At 59.5% G+C, this 20,123-nt stretch overlaps 1 protein-coding gene and 1 long non-coding RNA gene across 3 annotated transcripts; both read left to right on the top strand.

Moving 5' to 3' along the window:
- The first annotated feature begins 665 nt into the window (after positions 1-665).
- Positions 666-17,368, top strand: GRIN2C (glutamate ionotropic receptor NMDA type subunit 2C). 2 transcript variants are annotated; one of them, XM_072939532.1, is made up of 13 exons: positions 666-849; positions 5,891-6,049; positions 8,126-8,724; positions 9,053-9,167; positions 10,283-10,494; positions 10,654-10,816; positions 11,185-11,338; positions 12,430-12,555; positions 12,800-13,029; positions 13,394-13,554; positions 14,060-14,247; positions 15,176-15,408; positions 15,863-17,368. In XM_072939532.1, exons 1-13 carry the CDS (start codon positions 787-789, stop codon positions 16,961-16,963), a joined length of 3,504 nt encoding a protein of 1,167 aa, XP_072795633.1. In that variant the 5' UTR covers positions 666-786; the 3' UTR covers positions 16,964-17,368. The 2 variants fall into 2 exon arrangements, with proteins under 2 accessions (XP_072795633.1, XP_072795632.1); XM_072939531.1 differs by having other exon boundaries at positions 5,636-6,049.
- A 1,249-nt stretch (positions 17,369-18,617) lies between these two features.
- Positions 18,618-20,122, top strand: LOC140686206 (uncharacterized). Its single transcript, XR_012059848.1, has 2 exons — positions 18,618-19,450; positions 19,622-20,122. It is a non-coding gene; the product is annotated as an uncharacterized lncRNA (long non-coding RNA).
- Position 20,123: the final 1 nt, after the last annotated feature.

The following is a 20,123-nucleotide window of genomic DNA, read 5'->3' as shown; positions in this document are numbered from 1 at the left end:
AACAAGAACAGAAGAGAAAAAGTGGGAGTGAGGGAGCTAGGCAGCAGCTTGTCAGAGCTCCTCCCTGTGGCCCCTCTATCTGGTGAGGGTCCCCTACTCCGTGGCTTCCAACACCTTCCTGCTTTGTCGGTTTTCAGCCAGACCGACAAGCCTTTTAAAAATAGTACCTGAATCTCCGTAGTGCTTTGCAGTTTGCAAAGCGTGGTCACCGTCTTTGTGCTAGCCCCCAAGATGCTGGCCTCACTTTATAGACGGATGGAGTCTCGAAATTAACTGGCCCAAGGTCACACACCCAGTGAGCTTCGGCCTCGAACCCAGGGCTCCGGGCAGCCCGTTTTTTCCGAGGCTGCACTTGGCCCCGAGTGTCGGGTCTGGGGACACAGCCCTAGAGACGGGAGGAGGGACCCAGGCGCCTGGCGCACTGGCGGGCAAGGAGGGGCTGGAGCAGCGCGGGTGCTGGCGGCGGGGTGGGCCGGCCGAGGCGGGCCGGGGCGGGGCGGAGGCGGCAGGCCCCGGTGGGGCGGGCCCGCGCGGGCGGCGGCGAGCGCTTCGCCACAGCCGGCTGGCTGGCTGGCCCCGGGAGCCGGAGGCGCGGCGTGCAGCGCAGCCCGGGACGGAGCCGGGCGCCTAGCGGGCCACGGGAGGGGCGCGGGGCGCGGGGCGCGGGGGCGGGCCCGGCCCAGCCCGCCAGGCCGCGCCACGGGCACTGGCCCCGTGGCGCCCGGGCTCAGGCGACCGCCGAGCTAGGGCAGAGCGCGCCAGCGCGCGGAGCCGAGGCGGCGGGACATGCTCCGCGCGGGAGGCGGCCGGCGCGGGCTCTGGGCGCGGGCGCAGCGCCCCTTCCCCTCGGTGAGTGGCAGGCGGCGAGCCGGGGGCGCCAACTTGGCCAACTTGGGGCTGGGCTCAGGCGACGCGCGGGCAAGGACGACGGAGACAGAGGCGGGACACTGGGGAGAGTCTGGCTGGCGCAGGGAGCCCGAGGAGGGGGGCGGTCGGGGGACCGAGACTCTCGGGGTCCCGGCCTGGGGTTTGGACCGGGACGGGCGGAGAGGAGGTGAGGAAGAGAGGCCCAGGTGACAGGCGCGCGGCGGACGCGAGGGAAGGACGCGGGCGAGGCGCCCAAGACATTCGTCTCCCGGGTCGCCGAGCCCTCCAGCTCCTTCTCCCGGCGCCGCGGCACCGCAGGGGAGGGGGCGGTGCGGGACGATGGAGTCTGGGCTGCCGGCCCTGCAACTGTTGCTGCTGGAACCCGGGCGGGGTGGGGAGGGAGCGGGGCTGTGAGCTGGGGCCCTGGCTGGGTTCGCCAGAGAGAAGGGAGCTGGAGAGGACATGGGGCAGAGAGGACGAAGAGGGGCTGTCGGTGGTTCCAGAAGCCCAGCCCCCTGCTCCCGGAGGTTTGCTGAGCACCTACTGCGCACATCTGCTTTCACACCCCTGCCCTTTCACCCGCCGTGAGTCCCCCCAGGTCCTCCCCTCCTAGCTCTTCCTTTTCTCCGCCGCCCCGCATAACGCTCCCTCCTCTGACCTCAGGGAATCAGCCTGGGCTTCACCCGTTGGTGGGATCTTCCCAAACGCTGACCTCACTCCCAGGCGGACCCAGGCTTCGAGGGTGGGAAAGGACGGGGTGGGGGGCAAAGAGGACCCGGGACAGCCGTGAGCCCCTGTGCTCTGGGCCCTGGCTGCTGCACCAGCGGGTTGCTCTGGTCTGCTGGGTCTTCCATCAGGATCCCCGACGGTGGGGAAGGGAAACCACGAGTATCCTGCTGCGGAAGGCCGTTCGTGCCTAGGCCTAAGCGCGCAGGGCCAGTGCCAAGAGAAGTCAAAGGCAGCCAGCAGCTAAAAAATCCCCAAGGGTGCATACCACGACACATCCAGAAGTCCTGCTGGGTGAGTGAAGGGGGAATTCTCACTGGACCCTGAGCTCACTCCACTGGCCCTAGCCCTGCTCACCCGATGGGACTTCTGGCTCGGTCCCCAGCCCTCCGATGGTGACACTGCCCTGGCTGGGTCCTGACCCTGGCCGTGGTGGAAACTGAGGGAAGGAACTTGGAGGGGACCAAGTGGGCTCTATTTCGGAGCCCGTCTAGTTTCTGGCTGTGCAAATAAGTTGGGAGCCTGCTTCGAATAGATTCCGTACTAGAAACTCGAATAGCATCGTTAAAGGGATCGGGTAAGCCGGGAACCAAACTCCCGACTCCTGGGTTCGCCCTAGGGCAGGCCCGGGGTGGTACCCTCCCACAGCCCCGCCTGCCAGGCGAGCTCCGCAACTCCTACCCGCGGGGCTTGAGGTGGCGACCAACTTGGGGCAGTGGGGAAGGGGACCTAGAAGCCGGAACGCCCGCAGAGGGTAGCCGCGAGGCGAGGGGCGCGGAGTGCGTGGTGCCCAGCTTGGCCGCCAGGAGGCGTGGCGCGGGTCCCGGCGCCCGGAGTCGCCGCTGCCGCCGCCGCCGCATCGCGAGTGTCCTTGAGCCGCGGGTGACGGTGGCTCTCGCCGCTCGCGCCCCCTCCTCCCTCGGGGGGAGCCTGATGCCACGTTCCCTATGAATTATTTATCGCTGGCCTAAAAATACCCCGAACTTCACAGGCCAAGTGTAAGAGATTCCCCCGGGGGGTCCGGGGCGGAATCAGCGGGGAGGGGGGAGTTAGTCTTGGAGGAGGGAGTGGCCAGTAGGGGCGAGATGGACAGGTGGTCGTCTCCCCTGACGCCTGGGTTCGGGTTTTAGCTCGGCAAAAGGGAGGGAGGGAAACCCGACGGCAAAGCAGAGGCCGCTCACTCGGAGGGAAGTGGATCCAGAGGAGCCGCGGAGCCTGGGTCCCTCGGCTCCCCGGAGGTGGCGCGGCTGGTGGGTGGGGCCGACTCCTGGGACCGAGGCTCCTGGCCTGGGAGAGAGGATATCCATCAGACGTCTGGAGTGCGAGTCTGTGTGCATGTCCGTGTGTGGGAGCCTGCCTGAGACTGGGGGAGCACATGGAGATGCTCAGGCGGTTCAAGGTGATGCTGAGTGTCCCGGAAGACTGACCACTGTCACCCTTCCCCTGGATCCTTTTTGGGGGTCCGTCTATTCATCAAATATTAACAACCCGTTTGTGAAACGGGTGGACCCCAAGTGGGTGGGCAGAGATCTCTAAGACAATAGTCCAGTGTGGGTAAGGGGCATCTTGGGCTGGCAAATACCTGCCACGGGGCAAAATGAGGGAAACCGTGGCAGAGGAGCTCCCCAACCCAGGAGAAGGGGGGGTGTGGGGTGGGGGGAAGAAAGGCAACCAGCCTAGAGCCAGACCCAGACCTTCTGTCTTGTCACCCATGTTTCCAGAGCCTGGAAGGACTAAGGTAGTTGCGCTGTGGGAGGAGGATTGAGGTTGGGCTCTGGAAATTCTGGAATTTTTTGGGTAGACAAGACAGAGGTGGTGGGAAGAGGGCATTCTAGCCTGAGGGAACAGCAGAGCAAAAGTCTAGAGGCGAGGACAGTAGGGTCATCCCTAGGTGGCAGGAGTGTGGGGTCCACGGAGGGGAGGACAGTTGGTTGGGGTCAGGGTGTGTGGGGCTCTGTCCATGAAACCCAGTGTCTGGACTTAATTTGTGGGCACCAGGGAGCAGCTGTGCTGTTCGAGGAGGGGTGCAGTGGCCAGACAAATGTTTCAGGCCAGTGGGGCCTCCCCTCCTGCCTTGTGTGGGAGGCTGGATGCCATGTGGTGCTAAGATTCTGGAGTCTACATCTCTTTGAATCTGCCTGTTGCTATTTTAAATTCACAGACTTGCCTGATTGGGACCCCTCCCTCCAGAGGCATCCTGAGATCAGTTTCTGTGAGAGGCAAGACCTGCCTCAACTTTCCTCCTCAACTCCAGTCCTGGAGGCACCTTCCAATCAGAGAGAGTCTCTGGGGACAGCGCCCCCTTGGAGCTGAGGGAGGCCCTGGGTCCTTCATCTAGAGCTACGTTGTCCAAAAGAAACCAAGTGAGAGCTCATGTAGACACATTAGAAAAAGTAAAAAGAAAGGTGAAATGAATTCTAAGGCTATATTGTGTTTAGCTCAGTGTATCTTAAATGTTCTTTTGACATGTAATCCATAAAAAATATTAATGAGATGTTTTCTTTTTTGAATACTAAGTTATCAATAGCCAGTGTGTATTTGACATCACATGCCTCAATTCCGACGAGACACATCTGAGTGCCTGATAGTCACACGTGACTGGAGGCTGCTGTGCTGGGCAGCAGAGGTCTGGACCTCAGAGCTGGGAGGCAGAGGTGGGGGAAGCTTCGAGCTTCCCAGAGGGTGGAGAACCTACAGGGATGGGCAGGGATGAGCACAGAGAGGCCTTGCCAAGGGCAGACAAGCACGGGAGTGCCCTTTTCAGGTGTAATTTGAAATCTCTGGTTGGAGGTAGCTGCAGGCAAGCACGCTTAGGCTCACACACGACTCACGCATGTCTCCAGGTTGACATTCAAAGTCAGTGTACTAAGAAATCATACACAGGGGGACTTTCAAGGGCACAAAAATGAGTACAGTATTCTCTCCCCTGCCAAAAATCCTGTCTTCTTATCCTGAATTAAACCAGGCCCAGCCTGGTCACACTTTGACTCTTCCCTGTTCAAAAGTTTTGTCGGGGATGTGATGGAGATGGAGAGAGGGCAAAGCTGTGGCCGGTGGCCAGCTGGGAAGGAGAACTGCATCCATGGGTACCACTCACCGGTGTGGCTATCGGTCGTAGTCCAAAGCAATGATGCTCATTTAGCAGGGATACACGTCAGGCCCTTGGGTTACGGTAAAAACCAAACCAAACCAAACCAAACCAAACCCTCATATCAGTGATGGCCTAGGGAGGCAGCTCATGTGTGAGATACCTTGGGGATTCAGGTGACTCTGAGCCCTGAACAAATCAACTGTGTCACATGCCTGCTGTAGATGAGCTGCTACTTATTGAGGCAACGGGGGTAGGGTAGGGATGTCCAGTGCCCAGGAAGAGCCAGGCAGCCTTATTGCAGAGCAGGGTTCTCGGAGATGTTAGGTTCAGTTTAGGATGGAGAAGGGTGCACATTGTGTGTGTGTGTATGTGTGTGTGTGTGTGTGTGTGTTACAAGAGCTGCCTGCCTCCCCCTGGCTGTGGGGCTGTCACCTGTAGGATAAGGATGCTGATTGTGAAATAGGTCCTATGATTGTTGCAGGCAAGAAAACATGGCTCAGAGAGGCTAAGCAACTTCCCAAGATCACACAGTTAGTACGTGGCAGAACTGGGACTTGAACTCAAGTCTCTCCAACTCAAATCCATGCACTTGGCACCAGATTAGCATTTGCTGTGTACCTTCCTGAGGCAGAACCCAGATGGATGAGTTTCCAAACATGATGTTCAACCATAAAATGGAAGGAATGAGCACCTAGCCCGGCATGTTCTTCCCAGCCCCCGCCCTCTGGGCTGCGCTTGGACACTCAGCTAACCTCTGTCTCTTTCTCTTTGTCTGTCTGTGTCTGTCTGTCTCCCCCTCTCTCTGCCTCTCTTTGTGGTGGGAGGTTCCCCCTCTTCTCTTTCATCCTCTGGATGTGTGTCCCTCTGACTCTGGCCTTTGTCTCCTTTCTGCCACTCCTTCCTCTCTGTCCCTCTGCCTCCCTCCCCGTGCCTATCCTGGTCTCTCCACAGGACCCTCCGGTGGACATGGGTGGGGCCCTGGGGCCAGCCTTGCTACTCACCTCACTCCTCGGTGCCTGCGCAGGGCCGGGCCCTGGGCAGGGCGAGCAGGCTGTGACAGTGGCCGTGGTGTTTGGCAGCTTGGGGCCATCGCAGGCCCAGGCCCGTATCCGCCTCACCCCCCAGAGCTTCCTGGACCTGCCCCTGGAGATCCAACCACTCACTGTGGGGGTCAACAACACCAACCCCAGTAGTCTTCTCACCCAGATCTGTGGGCTCCTGGGTGCTGCCCGCGTCCATGGCATCATCTTTGAGGACAACATCGGCACTGAGGCCGTGGCCCAGATCCTGGACTTCATCTCCTCCCAGACCCACGTGCCTATCCTCAGCATCAGTGGGGGCTCTGCCGTGGTCCTCACCCCTAAGGTGCCTGTTCAAAATCATGTCCCCTCATCCCTGGAGCCTGGAGCCGGGCTGGGGCTGGGGGAGTGGGGCTGAGTCTGGGCCAGGGAGACGCTCAGGTCCTGGGAAGCTGGGACTGGGTGGGATCAGCAAGGAGGTGGGGGCTGAGGGAGACATGGGTGAGGGAGGAGAAGGCTGTGGGAATGATGTTCCCATGTTTTAGAAGAGAAACTTTCTGGGCTGCTTTGACATTCATGTCTGGACAAGGGCTGGGCAAACTCACCCCTGGTTCTGGGGCAACCCTGGCTCACCTTCTTCCTGTTTCTCTGGCCTCCCTTGGTCAGGCTCTGGATCCAGGGGCAAAGGGCCAGGCTGAGATCTGATGTAGTTGACCGGCAGGGGAGAGCATCCTGGGACAGGTCACTGCCCAAGGCCTGGGGGCGGCAGGCCCTCGCAGAGCTTGCCGTCCTGTGGGGAGAAAGTTCCAAACACATTGCTGCCGTCACAGCTGGGATAAGCATCCTGAAGGAAGATCACAGGATGCCATGCCACAAGGGAGTCTAACGGGACCCCCTGTGGGTCGGTGGTTGATCAGAGAAAGGATCTTAAGAAATATATCGAAGCTGAGACCTGGAAGGTGAGGGAGGGTTGACAAGGTATGTGTGTGTACAGAGTTGGGGTGAGGGTTCCAGGTAGAGGGGGCAGGTGGTGTGAATGCCCAGAGGTGGGAAGTAGCTTGGAGTTTCTGAGGGACAGAGAGAAGCCTGAAGAAGGTGGTGGGGTCCCACCCACATAGGAAAATATTTGGGTTTTACCCTAAGTAACTGGGGAGCTGAGGAAGGTGTTGAGGGGAGAGACTGATCTGATTTGCATTTCTTTTATGATTTTTTTGTTGTAGGGAATTTTGAGCAGACACAAAAGTAGACAATTATAATCCCATGTACCCCTATTCACCCCAGGCTGAGCATGCCTCATCCTTACCCCCACCCACTTCCCCCTCGTCTGTATTATTTTGAAGCAAAGCCCAGACATATTTATATCATCCATAAATACTTCAGTTCACATCTCTAGATGATAGGGCTTTAAAAATAATAAAACCACCATACATCATCACGTCTAAAAAAATAATAAAAATTCCTTAATCTCATAAAATACCCAGGCAGTGCTCAAATTTTCCCCATTGTCTCATAAATGTCATAAATGTTTATTTTTAAGTCTGTTGGCTTGAATCAGGAACCAAATTAGGTTCCCACATGGCGATTGGTTGACAGGACTTTTGAGTCTCAGTCTCTAGACTCCTTCTCCATCTCTTTTTTCCCCTTGCTGTTTGTTTGTTGAAGGAACTGGGTTACTTGTCCTATAGGGTTTTCTTGGAGTTGCTTTTAAAAAAAGATTGGGACCGTCAGAGTGTGGTGAAATCTTGGAGGGCCCGCAGTGGCAGCAGGGAACCCACAGTTAGGAGAGGATTGTGCTAGCTCAGGCTCCCAGGGCAGCGAGTGCCCTGGGCATTTGTGGTGGCAGAGGCAGTGGAGATGCTGAACTTTCTCATTTCCAGGGCTCCCCGGAGGATGGTGATTTCCCAGTTACCTTGGGGCCTGACATTAGCTCTCAGCACAGTGGTTCTCCAACCTCAATAGTGCTTTAGAAAAATGCAGACGCCCAGAGTTCCATCTCAGAGATTTCCATTCAGTAGGTCTGGGCTAGCGGGGTCAAGAGCCACGTGAAGAGCTTGTTGAAATACAGATTCCTGGGCGACATACTCAGAGATCCTCAGCCAGTAGGTGTGCAATGCGCCCGAGAATTTGCATTTCCTCAAGCTCCCAGGTGACGCTGCTACTGCTGGTTTTCGGTCCAGCATTGGTAGGTGGGGGTCGAGCACGCATATTTTAAAAAGCTCTCCAGGTGATTCTAATGGGCGGCAGGGGCTGGGAACCACGTCCATGGCAGAAGGGAGAGAGGGTGTGGCGAGATAGGGGTTCCCGGGACGCCTAGCATCTTCCGACTCAAAGGAGTGTGGGGGTTGACTTGGGAGCAGAAGTTGGGGCGGGGCGGAACTCGGCTCGCCCCGCCCCGCTGATGCCCCGCCCCCCCCGCCCCCAGGAGCCGGGCTCCGCCTTCCTGCAGCTGGGCGTGTCCCTGGAGCAGCAGCTGCAGGTGCTGTTCAAGGTGCTGGAGGAGTACGACTGGAGCGCGTTCGCCGTGATCACCAGCCTGCACCCGGGCCACGCGCTCTTCCTCGAGGGCGTGCGCGCCGTCGCCGACGCCAGCTACCTGGGCTGGCGGCTGCTGGACGTGCTCACGCTGGAGCTGGGCCCCGGCGGGACGCGCGCGCGCACCCAGCGCCTGCTGCGCCAGCTCGACGCCCCCGTGCTGGTGGCCTACTGCTCCCGCGAGGAGGCGGAGGTGCTCTTCGCCGAGGCGGCGCAGGCCGGCCTGGTGGGACCCGGGCACGTGTGGCTGGTGCCCAACCTGGCGCTGGGTAGCACCGACACGCCGCCTGCCGCCTTCCCCGTGGGCCTCATCAGCGTCGTCACTGAGAGCTGGCGCCTCAGCCTGCGCCAGAAGGTCCGCGACGGCGTGGCCATTCTGGCCCTGGGCGCCCATGGCTACCGGCGCCAATATGGCGCCCTGCCCACCCCGGCTGGGGACTGCCGCGGCCACCCCGGGCGCATCAGCCCTGCCCGGGAGGCCTTCTACAGGTGTGCACCTGCCCAGGGCATGGGAGTGAGGGGGGCGCTTCAGGTAACTTGGTGGCAGTGAGCTTGGGCTCGCTGGCCACACCTCCCAACTAGCTGTGTGTCTGGGGCCAAGTTACCTCCCCTCTCTGGGCCCTAGTTTCTTCAACTGAGAAAAGAGCCTGGTAGGCTCTGGTGGTGAGGATCTCAGAGGTCAATACAGGGAAACACAGGACAATAAGTACACAAAAGCTACCTGTTGTTGGTGGTGATGAGGCAGAAGGTGGGGGAGGGGCGTCTGGGCAGGGCTGCAGGCATGGCTAAGGGGACACTGGCTTCTCCTCCCTCACAGGCATCTACTGAATGTCACATGGGAGGGCCGGGACTTCTCCTTCAGCCCTGGTGGGTACCTGGTCCAGCCCACCATGGTGGTGATCGCCCTTAACCGGCACCGCCTCTGGGAGATGGTGAGAAGGGGGTGAGCCCAGGGGCCCTTGGTATCCTCTCCTTTTGTCCCCACCTATTGTCCCACAGCCGAGAGTCCCTACTGTCCCTCATCCAGCCCCTCATCCTTCAGGTCTCAGCTGAAACATCTCCACTGAGAAGCCTTCCAGGCCCCCCAGAGTGGGTGAGGCATCTCTGCTCGGGGCTCCCACAACACCCCGGCCTCCCTACGCTGTAGAATTTACCAAGCACTCTTGTTACATTGTCCTGCCCCAGGAGGGGTAACCCACAGCTGTGCTGGCTAGATGGCCATGTTAACTAGTAGAATTTGGGGAGATCAGTGCTTGAGAAGAAATGTTTGCAAAGCATTATGGGAGTAGAAAAGAAGGGCAGAAATTCATTCTGCCTTTAAAGGAGGAAACTGGGGAAGGCGTCACAGAAGTTGGGACATTTGGGCTGGGCTATGGAGGGTTGAGTAGGAGTCCACCAGGAAGGGATACTAGACTGGTATTGACAGAAGGGAAGGAGGGCTTGGGATATTTTTTGTTTGGTTGGTTTGGGGGTTGTTGGGGAGGGGAGGTAATTAGGTTTATTTATTTATTTACTTATTTTTTTTTCAATGGAGGTACTGGGGATTGAACCCAGGACCCCGCTCATGCTAAGCACGCACTCTGCCACTGGGCTCTACCCTCCCCCGTGGAGCATTTTTTAAGCAATGTGTTTGGAGGTGTGGAGACTGGGAAAGGAGGGTGGGGTGATGGAGAGAAGCTGGACCTGAGTGTGAAGAGCCTTGAGTGCCGGGCTGAGGACTTGATATGAAAGTTGGGGGAATGAGTGTGGTGAGACAGGCTCAGGTCTGGCTTTAGCAGGACGCTGGGCCAGCAGCAGTGTGGAGGCTGGATTGGAAAGCACAGGGACCAGAGGCCAGGGGAGGCTGCAGAGAGCTTCCCTTCTGGCCTTGCCCTGACTCTCCTGTTCTCCAAATGCTCCAGCCCCAGGTCCTGCTCCGACTGTTCCCAGCAACCCCAAGTGAGGGAGGGGGATTCTTGTCCCTGCCAGGCCCCGCCTAGAAGCCTCACCTACAGGGTGGGGGTAGTAAGGCGGAAGGCCCCAGGCTGAGGCTGGTCACCCTCTGCAGGTGGGGCGCTGGGACCACGGCATCCTCCACATGAAGTACCCAGTGTGGCCTCGCTACGGTGCCTCCCTGCAGCCCGTGGTGGACAGCCGGCATCTGACAGTGGCCACGCTGGAAGAGCGACCCTTTGTCATCGTGGAGAGCCCTGACCCTGGCACAGGTGGCTGCGTGCCCAACACCGTGCCCTGCCGCCGGCAGAGCAACCACACCTTCAGGTCCGTGAGAACACAAAGGAGGCCTGGTGTGAGCCGTGTGCTGCCCTGTGATGGCAGGCGTTGAGTGTGTCTTATGCTTGGTCCTGGGGGTGGGGGTCCAGCTGCCAGGCTGGGAGGAGTGGCCAGCTCTGATTTCTGGTGGTCTCTTGGCGGCAGCAGTGGTGACGCGGCCCCCTACACCAAGCTTTGCTGTAAGGGCTTCTGCATCGACATCCTCAAGAAGCTGGCCAAAGCGGTCAAGTTCTCCTATGACCTGTACCTGGTGACCAATGGCAAACATGGCAAGAGGGTGCGCGGCGTGTGGAACGGCATGATTGGGGAGGTAGGCCCGCCCCCAGTCCCCTCGAGCCCACCTGCCTGCCCCTCTCCAGGCCGCCCGGGGCCCCACACATCCGTCAGCCACTCCCAGCTGTTCCTTAGGTCTTTCCTCCTGGGCTGGGGATCAGTCAGGGTAGGACCCAGGCCCAGCTCCTCAGGGTCCCCCAGGGGGCAGGGGGTCTGGGCTGTCACCAATGATGACCCCTGGGGTGGTCAGAATGGAAAGTGGAGCTCTGCTTGACCCCAGGTGGGAACAGCTGACTCAGCTGGTAGGTGCTGGGAGAGGGGTGTGGTGGGGAGAGCGGCGTGGTGGGGAGAGGGGAGTGTTCCAGCCTCAGGGAGCCCCTCCTCCAATTGACACGTGGCCCCCAGGTGTACTACAAGCGGGCAGACATGGCCATCGGCTCCCTCACCATCAATGAGGAGCGCTCCGAGATCGTGGACTTCTCCGTGCCCTTTGTGGAGACAGGCATCAGTGTGATGGTGGCTCGCAGCAACGGCACCGTCTCCCCATCGGCCTTCCTGGGTGCGGCTCGGGGTGGGCAGGGATGGTGCAGAGGGGCCCACAAAGTGGCTGTGTGGAGCATGGGTGGAGATGGGAAGCTTGGGGTGGGCCCTCAGAGGGCAAGCACAGCAGCCTTGGGTGCCTCGGAGGTTGCCCAGAAGCCTGAGCTATAGGTGAATAGAATGGACTGTTCTGTCCTGAGCCTGGGTGTTGGGTCAGGGTTGCGGAGGCGGGGAATGGGATAAAAGGGACAGAAAAACCAGGAAGGCAGGCTGGCTTCAGGAGGTGCCTAGTGGCCGGGACATTGGAACAAAGGGAGAAGATCCAAGAAGCGGTGGAGGGGCCAAACCAGAGCCTGGGAAACTGGGCTAGTTTCTGACTTGATTAGGAATTCAGCATTTCTTGGGCAGCTTCCTTGTGCCAGGCCCTGTGCTGGGTGCTGGGATCCAGCCATAGTCCTGGCCTTCCCAGGGCGCCCCGTCAGGAGGTCAGGTGGGACTTGCAGTGTGGGGCCCCAGTTTCTGTGTCAGTAGGATGAGGAGTAAGACTTGACTTCAGAGCTGATTCCAGGCAGAATGAGCAGCTCATCGACACTGGGTCAGGCAGGAGAGTTCCAGGACAGGAGTGTGTTCAGTCGTGCTGGTGACAAGGGAGGAGAGGAGAACAGAGAAAATCCCTTGAGCTTGCTGACGTGACTTTGGGGGATCAGGCTCATGGGGAGGGGGATAGAAGGGCTTGCAGGCAGGGGGATAGGAGAGGAAAGGGAGGGAGCATGGGGTGCAGATCCTCTTTTGTGAAAGGAAGCTGTGGGAAGAGAGAAAATGAGAGCAGTGAAGACTAGAGTCAGAGGGAGGTTTCCTAGGGTGGGTGGTGAGATCCTGTTCCAGGGTGGAAGGGAGAGGGGAGCCTGAGGATGCTGGGGAGCTTGAACTCCCTGGGGTGGAGTCTCCCCTGGGGCTCCGCTGCTCTGAGAGTCAGCGACCACTCGGCTCAGTCCGTGGGGTCGATGGCCCGGCTTTGACCACATGGACTCACCTGTCTGCACTCAGCACTCCGGGTTGCAGGTGGGAGGGGCCGCGCTGAGGCCTCTGAGACCCCTCCTTTGTTCCCAGAGCCCTACAGCCCCTCGGTGTGGGTGATGATGTTTGTCATGTGCCTCACCGTGGTGGCCATCACTGTCTTCATGTTTGAGTACTTCAGCCCTGTCAGCTACAACCAGAACCTCACCAGTGGCAAGAGTAAGCTCCCCCTGGGTCTGGGTCTGGGGGGAGGGAGGAGGGCTGGCCTTCAGGCTACATGCTGGAGGCCAATCAGAGAGAGAGAGAGAGAGAAACAGGGTGACTTGTCCTGGGGTGGGGATGGCTAAGGATGGGGTCCCCACCCAGGACAGAGTGGAGACAGGAGCCACGGAAGCGGGTGGGCTGAGACCTGAGCCCCTCTGTGCTGGGCAAGAGGAGCCTCAGTGTCCACACTCTCCCCCAGAATCTGGGGGCCCGTCTTTCACCATCGGCAAGTCTGTGTGGCTGCTGTGGGCACTGGTCTTCAACAACTCGGTGCCCATCGAGAACCCCCGGGGCACCACCAGCAAGATCATGGTCTTGGTCTGGGCCTTCTTTGCCGTCATCTTCCTTGCTAGCTACACCGCCAACCTGGCTGCCTTCATGATCCAGGAGCAGTACATCGACACTGTGTCTGGCCTCAGTGATAAGAAGGTTCTGGAGCCATGGCTGTTGGAGGCTGGGGGGATGCTGCAGGCAGGGGCAGGCCTTGGGTGGGACAGGAGAGAGTTGGAATCAGTGGAATTGGAACTGGAGGTGGGAGCAGAAAGAGGCTGAGGAGCCTGGTGAGGAGGGGGCTGGGCACAGAGGGGTGGAGAGATGGCTCAGGTTCGCTGACTAAGTGGCCTTGAGTAGGTCTCTCCCTGTCCCCACCTCCGTTTCCCCATTTGTAAAACGCAGATGGTCTCTAAGACCATTCTGCTCTCTGTGAGTCCAGACCGCTGGGTGGGGGCTGGGGGTGTTGGTGCCTGGAAGGTTGGAGGAAGGCTTATGAATGGCGGCTGTCCTCTGCCCGCAGTTTCAGCGGCCTCATGATCAGTACCCACCTTTCCGCTTCGGAACGGTGCCCAACGGCAGCACAGAGCGGAACATCCGCAGCAACTACCGGGACATGCACACCCACATGGTCAAGTTCAACCAGCGCTCAGTGGAGGATGCGCTTACCAGCCTCAAGATGGGGTGGGTCCGCAGTCCTGCACCCACCCTCTGACTGTCTACCCACATGTCTCCCCGAGAGACCCAAGGTGGGGACAGTGAGACTGGGTTGCCCTGTAGGACTCCCGGGGAGGAGGTCTTGGGGCAGAGTGAAGCCTGAAGCAAAAACAGACCCCCACCAGGGCTCAGAGATGCAGCTGTGATATTGACCAGGGGTCAGCCTTGCCCTGAGGTGTTGGCTGTGACCTTCTTAGGGTCTTCAGGGGTCTGGAGGGGCTGGGCAGAGAGGGTGTGTCCTCTGGGGCAGAGAGTCCCCTGGCCTCTCTGAGGAGAGAGTAGGTGGGGTCCCCGAGTTCTGGGAGGGGTCTTCTCTGCATCCAGGACCCAAGGGAACCAGAGAAGGCTCCACCCATCCATCCCTCCTGGGCAGTGCCCAGCGGGCTCACGTGGCCCAGACCCCTGTCGGGCCCCAGGTTTGGTGCCCTGCACCCCGTATGACCCCTGGCCTGAGGGCTCAGCCTGTCCCCAGGAAGCTGGATGCCTTCATCTACGATGCCGCCGTCCTCAACTACATGGCGGGCAAGGACGAGGGCTGCAAGCTGGTCACCATTGGCTCTGGCAAGGTCTTTGCCACCACCGGCTATGGCATCGCCATGCAGAAGGACTCCCACTGGAAGCGGGCCATAGACCTGGCGCTCCTGCAGTTCCTGGGGGACGGTGGGTGCTGCTGCTGGTGGGGGCTGGGGTGGGTCCAGGGTGGGCCACAGCCCGTGGCTGGAACAGCTGCCCAATGGCTGGTCAGCATCTCCACCACTGTTGTCTGAGTGCCCAGGGCCAGTGGGCAGGGAGAGGTCTCTGGAGGTGCAGTGGCTGGTAGCGGGTATTAGAAGTAGCTGGATGGAGACCTGGTGAAGGGATAGGTTTGCTGGGAGGGAGTAAGAAATAGAGTTGGGGAGCCCCTGCAGGACAGGAAGACAGGAAGGAGCTCAGGCCACACAGGGGGGGGTTGGGGGCGTCTGAACGCCTTTATTTTTCCCCATGACCCCTTTCCTCCATTTCTATCTTGAGATGACCTGGGGTAGTACCAAGGGCCAGCTTCGTCCCAGAGCTGGGACCCAGGCATACCTTGGTAGCAGGGGCTCAAATGTGTGAGTGGTCCAGCTGGGCCTGCCCCAAGACCCACAGAGAGCATTGACCATGGAGTCACATCCCCACTAGATAACTGGTTTCCCGTCAGTGCCATAGAACAATGCAAGTGATAATAGTGAAGCTCCTTGCATTCCTCGGGGGCCTAGACCTTTTATCTCTGTGTGCCCAGCTCCATGCTAGGCATGTAGGTGATCAATACATGTTTGACGAATGAGGGAATCATAAAATTTACCCAGTCAACAAACTTTTACTGGGCATGTGGCATGTAGGCATGTGGGAAGTGGGTGTGTCAAAGGCTGGCATTGCCCCCTCCCAGCTCCCACTCTGCTCTTCTTCCTTCCTGCTCATTGACCACCCTTCCATCTCCTGGCGTCGGGCTGGATCCCTGTGTGGTCCTACCAGGAAGTGGTACCCTGGCCCCAGACCTCTCCTCACTCCAGGCTTGAGTGAGTACTGGGAGGGTCCTTTCTAAGCCGGGTGTGCCCCATCCCCCCAGGGGAGACTCAGAAGCTGGAGACGGTGTGGCTCTCTGGGATCTGCCAGAATGAGAAGAATGAGGTCATGAGCAGTAAGCTGGACATCGACAACATGGCCGGTGTCTTCTACATGCTGCTTGTGGCCATGGGGCTGGCCCTGCTGGTCTTCGCCTGGGAGCACCTGGTCTACTGGAAGCTGCGCCACTCAGTGCCCAACACATCCCGGCTGGACTTCCTGCTGGCTTTCAGCAGGGTGGGTACCCACCTTACCCTAGACAGGCTCTGGCTCCAGGGGCACAAACCCAGCTAGCTAAGTCAGAGGTGGCCATGGCCCCAATTACGAATGTAAAAACTGAGGTCCGGAGAGGTGACATGGACTGTCAGCATCACACAGCAGATGAGAAGCAGAGCCCTTCTCCAACAGGCTGGACAGGACTTTGGAGCCAGGCTGACCAGGGTTCAAATCCTCACTGCCATTTACAGGCTGAATGACTTTAGGAGAAGGAGTTAACCTCCTGGAACCTCAGAGAACTCCTCTGTAAACTCTCCCAGCAGCACAGTTCCTGGCACATAGTAGGCACTTAACAAATGTTAGTTGCTTCCTGGAACTTAGAGATGCCTGGGCTAATGCTTCCCAACGGGGCGGGGCGGTGGGCGGTCGCGGAGGGGAGGGCGCTGCTCACACACGTCTCCTCCCCGCTGCCCAGGGCATCTACAGCTGCTTCAGCGGGGTGCAGGGCCTGGCCAGCCCCGCGCGGCAGCCCAGCCCAGACCTCACGGCCGGCTCGGCCCAGGCCAGCGTGCTCAAGATGCTGCAGGCGGCGCGAGACATGGTGACCACGGCAGGCGTGAGCAGCTCCCTGGACCGCGCCACGCGCACCATCGAGAGCTGGGGGGGCGGCCGCCGTGCGCCCCCGCCACCCGCCTGCCCCAATCCGCGGCCGCCCACCCCCAGACCACCCCCCGAGCCGAGTCCCACGGGCTGGGGGCCGCCAGGCTGGGGCCGCGCCGCGCTGGGGCGCAGGGCCTCGCAGCCCCCGGGCCGTGCCCCGACGCCCGGGCCCTCCCTGCCCGACGTCTCACGGGTGTCGGGCCAGCCGGCCTGCGAGGCACCTCGGCAGGTGCGGGCGGGGCGCTTCGGGCGGCACCTCTGGGCTTCCGAGCGGCGCGCGCTCCCAGAGCGACCCCTGTCGCCCGAGCGCTGCCACTACAGCTCCTTCCCTCGAGCAGACCGGTCGAGGCGTCCCTTCCTCCCGTTCTTCCCAGAGCCCCCAGAGCCCGAGGAACTGCCGCTGCTCGGGCCGGAGCAGCTGGCCCGGCGGGAGGCCCTCCTGTGCGCGGCCTGGGCCCGGGGGTCGCGCCCACGCCACGCTTCTCTTCCCAGCTCGGTGGCCGCGGTTTTTGTTCGGCCCAGCTCAGGGCCCGCCGGGTGTGCCCGACCCACCTGCGGGCGGTTGGCGCAGGCGCAGTGGATGAGGCTGCCGTCCTACCGGGAGGCCTGCCAGGAGGGGGTGTGGGTAGGGGGCCCCGCCTGGCCGCACAGACAGCACACCTGCCTCCATGCCCATGCCCACCTGCCGCTTTGCTGGAGGTCTGTCTGCCCTCACCTCCCACCCTGTGCCAAACACGGCCCCTGGCTCTCTGGGGCTTGCGGGCCTCTGGGGCACAGGGGCAGGACCCTGGGGCTGAGCACACGCTACAGGGACAGTGGGGGGCTGGAAGAGGACAGCAGAGTGGCTTGTGGGATGCACGGCTTCCCCCGACCTTGCACCTGGAGGAGGATCTCCAGCTTGGAGTCGGAAGTGTGAGGTGTCAGCTACTCTGGTTCCTCCTCAGCTGGATTCTCTGCCTGGCACTGCCAGCATTAGGGGGCAGATGGGCTTGGGCTTTTCTGGCTTCTGCAGTGAAATCCTGGCAACCCAGGGACAGATGATGTCTTCCACGGTCAGTTCAGCGACCTCAGCAGCCTCAGGTCCTGGTGTGGGCTGGACTTTTGCTGTCTTCTTATGCAAGGCCCTTCACACCTGGCCTAAAGTCACAGGGAGCAGTGGGGTCTCCCAACTCTGCTGTGAGCGGGTCCCTGGTCATGGCTCCTGGGGGCTTGGGCATGGGAGCATGGAGGCTGGAACTTGGGGTTGGGGCAGGGCTCTCCTACTCCTTATTCCACCTGGCTGGAGTTTCTTCTCAGAGTGTTGGGACATTAAACAAACCTTTTACAACTCACTGGTCCTGGCTGCCTCATTCTGCATCCTTGGAGGGTATACACAGCCTGTAGGCAGTAGGAGCATCATGGGAGTATCCCAGGTGAGGTGTCTGCCTAGGGCTCCCTTTAGGGGAGTATCCAGGAGGTGAGGCTGAGGACTCTGGGCAGCAGAAGCCCCTTGATATTCAGTGCCAACTCCCGCCCACCCTGATGCCGTATGTGACAGATGTGTTCAGCACAGGGGCTCTGGTGGTAATGGATAGAGTTCATCCTTCAGTCTCCTTGAAAAGAAAGGCTCATGCCAGGGACTGTGGGTATCCTGCCCTGCCAGGGGCCCCCATGAGTACGTGACAATGTCACGGTAGAAACAGCAGAGGGAGGTTTGTTGCGGGGAACCTGCTGGGCTCTCCTGGGCCCTGGTGCATTCACTCTGTGGTGGATGTGCAGGGCTCAGACTGTCTTCTGGGGTCAGCACAGCTTAGCCTCACTGATGCTGGGACTCCTTGGGAGGGAAGAAGCCTCAGGTCAGAGAATCTGTCCCACATCTCAATTCTCTGTCCTCCCTCTGGGGTTACCAGCCCCACCTCCTTTCTCTGTAACATGCCATTGGCTGTAAACCGTTTTAAAAGATGGCTCTTCCTGACCATTTTTAATGTCTTCACATTAAAAGACATTGGTTACATGTATCCCCACAGTGACTGTGAAGCAAGCATGCACTCACACTTCCATTCATTCTGCAAAAACAGTGAGCATGATTGGTGCTGTCAGAACCTTTTCTAACTGTGAGCATGTGCAGCCTGGGGCCTTGCAGTTCTTGACCATTTGGGTGAAGCAGGGCAGAAACTAACTCCATGCAGTAGAGAGGAGGTCGGGAGGGCAGTGCTGGATGCCCAGAGCTCTTTCCCACACAGCTCCTTGCTGGCTCCCAGGAAGCTGGGTCCCCTCTCCAGTCTCCAAATACTCCACTTCGGGGATTGGGGCCATGAAAACTGGAAGATTTTGTTTGGTTTTAGGAATGAGAGCAGCTGAAGTGGTAGAGTGGGGAAATTTCTAATACCTCTCCATTCCTGGCTGGAGAGCCTAGGTACACTGAGAGAATGGGTAGTCCTTGTCCATTACAGTCAGTTTCATGTTTCTGCCCTATGGATTTTCATGGGTCCAGGTCCAGGATCGGGGGCTCCACAACAGATGTTGAATGTGAGTCTAGGTGAGTGCTAGAGGCCAGTGCTGAGGAAGGGAGCTTAACCTTGGTCGCAGTCGCTGGTGATGAGAGGGTTAACTCTTGCCCACCAGCCCCTGGACCTAACCTGTCCTGCTGCCCGGTCTGGGTCTGAGTGCAGCTCTGGGTGGAAGGCTGCAGCAGGTGAGGCTGGGAGGAGGTGTGAGATCCAGGCTGCTCTCTGCTCACTGCTTAAGATCATTAATAACCAAGAACTGGAAAGATAATTAAAAGCCGCATGTGGAGCTAAACCTGCTGCTGGCTGGCTCTAAGATGGGGCCAATCCTGCTCCTGGGGCCAGGCTCTTGGCTGCCTTGCTCCTTCTCTAGGAGTGTATTCTGGCCAGTGGAGGCAGGAAGGATGCCTCCTCCAGTTTTGGAGCTGCGATGCCCTCTGCCCCTCTGCAGGAGGACCAACGAAGGGTCCTGTATTACCAAGGGGAGGGCAGAAAGCCTGGCAGGGGAGGAGGGAGCAGCTATGTTGGAGAGTGAATTGAGGCTCTAGATATTCAATCGTCATAAACAAGGGCGTGACTGCATAGCAAAGAGAAGGCTGAACCCAGACACCAGACCCAACTGCTGTTTTTTTTTTTTTCTCTTTTGGGAGGCTCCAGGAAGAGAGAGGCCTTTAGTCACCAGTCTCAGCAACAGAAATTCTGTCTTACCCTGTTCCCTCCTGCTGCTGCCATCACTGTTTCTCCCTCTGTCTTTCCTGTGCGGCTCAGGGTTCACACCACCTTTTTCCTGGGGCCTGTGTGTGGGGAGGGGGCGCAGAGGTGCCTGCTGCCCACCTCCCACCACTCAGCAGTGCCTCCCAGCCTGTCACCTGCCATCTGCCCCATCCCCAAGCCCGCAGCTGCCTCTCTGGCCTCAGGTGAGGGCACAGCCAGGAGCTGCTGGCACAATGGCACGCGTGCATCGGCAGGGGACAAGACAAGAGACCGCTGACTCCCACCTTGACCTGGCCTGCCCTCGGGACCCGTCTGGGGCAGAGCGAGTGAGTGGCATTGGGCAAAGGCTGATGAGTTTGCGTTCTCCTCCACAGTGACACTTGTACCTGGGCCAGGCTGGGCTGGTGCCCCACTACTGACACCAGGGCCCATCTGTAGAATGGAAACCATAACCCAACTTGCCCACCTCTCCAGGCTGATGTAAAAACTCACAGCCAGACAAGCTGGATGGGCAAGGTGAGCATCACCTGGGGAATGTCTAGCTCTCAGGGTCCTCAGTCCTCTCCCCTTAGCCCCAAGCCCCCCACCCCCACGGCTATCAACATAGAGTGGAAGGCCACCCCAACTGACTTTCAGCAGGACAGACAGCAGGTGAACACCAAGGAGCAAAGGAATCCAGACTGTTGCAGGGGTGGGGGCCCTGGTTTGCCATCAGTGACATGGTCACCGCCAGCCAATTCCTTCCAGGACTGGGGCTGCTCAGCTCAAGAGGTGGAGGGGAATGCAGCCATCCGACTCCACTGCTGTGTGACTCCAGATTGTCACATAAATCAACCTGGGCTTTACGCTGCTAATAAATTTGTGTCCAAAATTTGG

The sequence above is a fragment of the Vicugna pacos genome, chromosome 16, assembly GCF_048564905.1.
Source record: "Vicugna pacos chromosome 16, VicPac4, whole genome shotgun sequence".
In the NCBI taxonomy this organism is placed as follows: Eukaryota; Metazoa; Chordata; class Mammalia; order Artiodactyla; family Camelidae; genus Vicugna; species Vicugna pacos.
The sequence above is the reverse complement of the archived record's forward strand: the minus strand, read 5'-3'. Positions and strand labels throughout refer to the sequence as shown.

What these genes read in the sequence shown, in the direction of transcription:
- GRIN2C (XM_072939531.1), top strand. Translation starts at nt 787, where the DNA reads ATGCTCCGCGCGGGAGGCGGCCGGCGCGGGCTCTGGGCGCGGGCGCAG. An exon ending in GCCCGGGAGGCCTTCTACAG is followed by an intron (nt 8,725 to 9,052) that starts GTGTGCACCTGC and finishes CCTCCCTCACAG; the next exon opens with GCATCTACTGAATGTCACAT. An exon ending in CCTGCAGTTCCTGGGGGACG is followed by an intron (nt 14,248 to 15,175) that starts GTGGGTGCTGCT and finishes CCATCCCCCCAG; the next exon opens with GGGAGACTCAGAAGCTGGAG.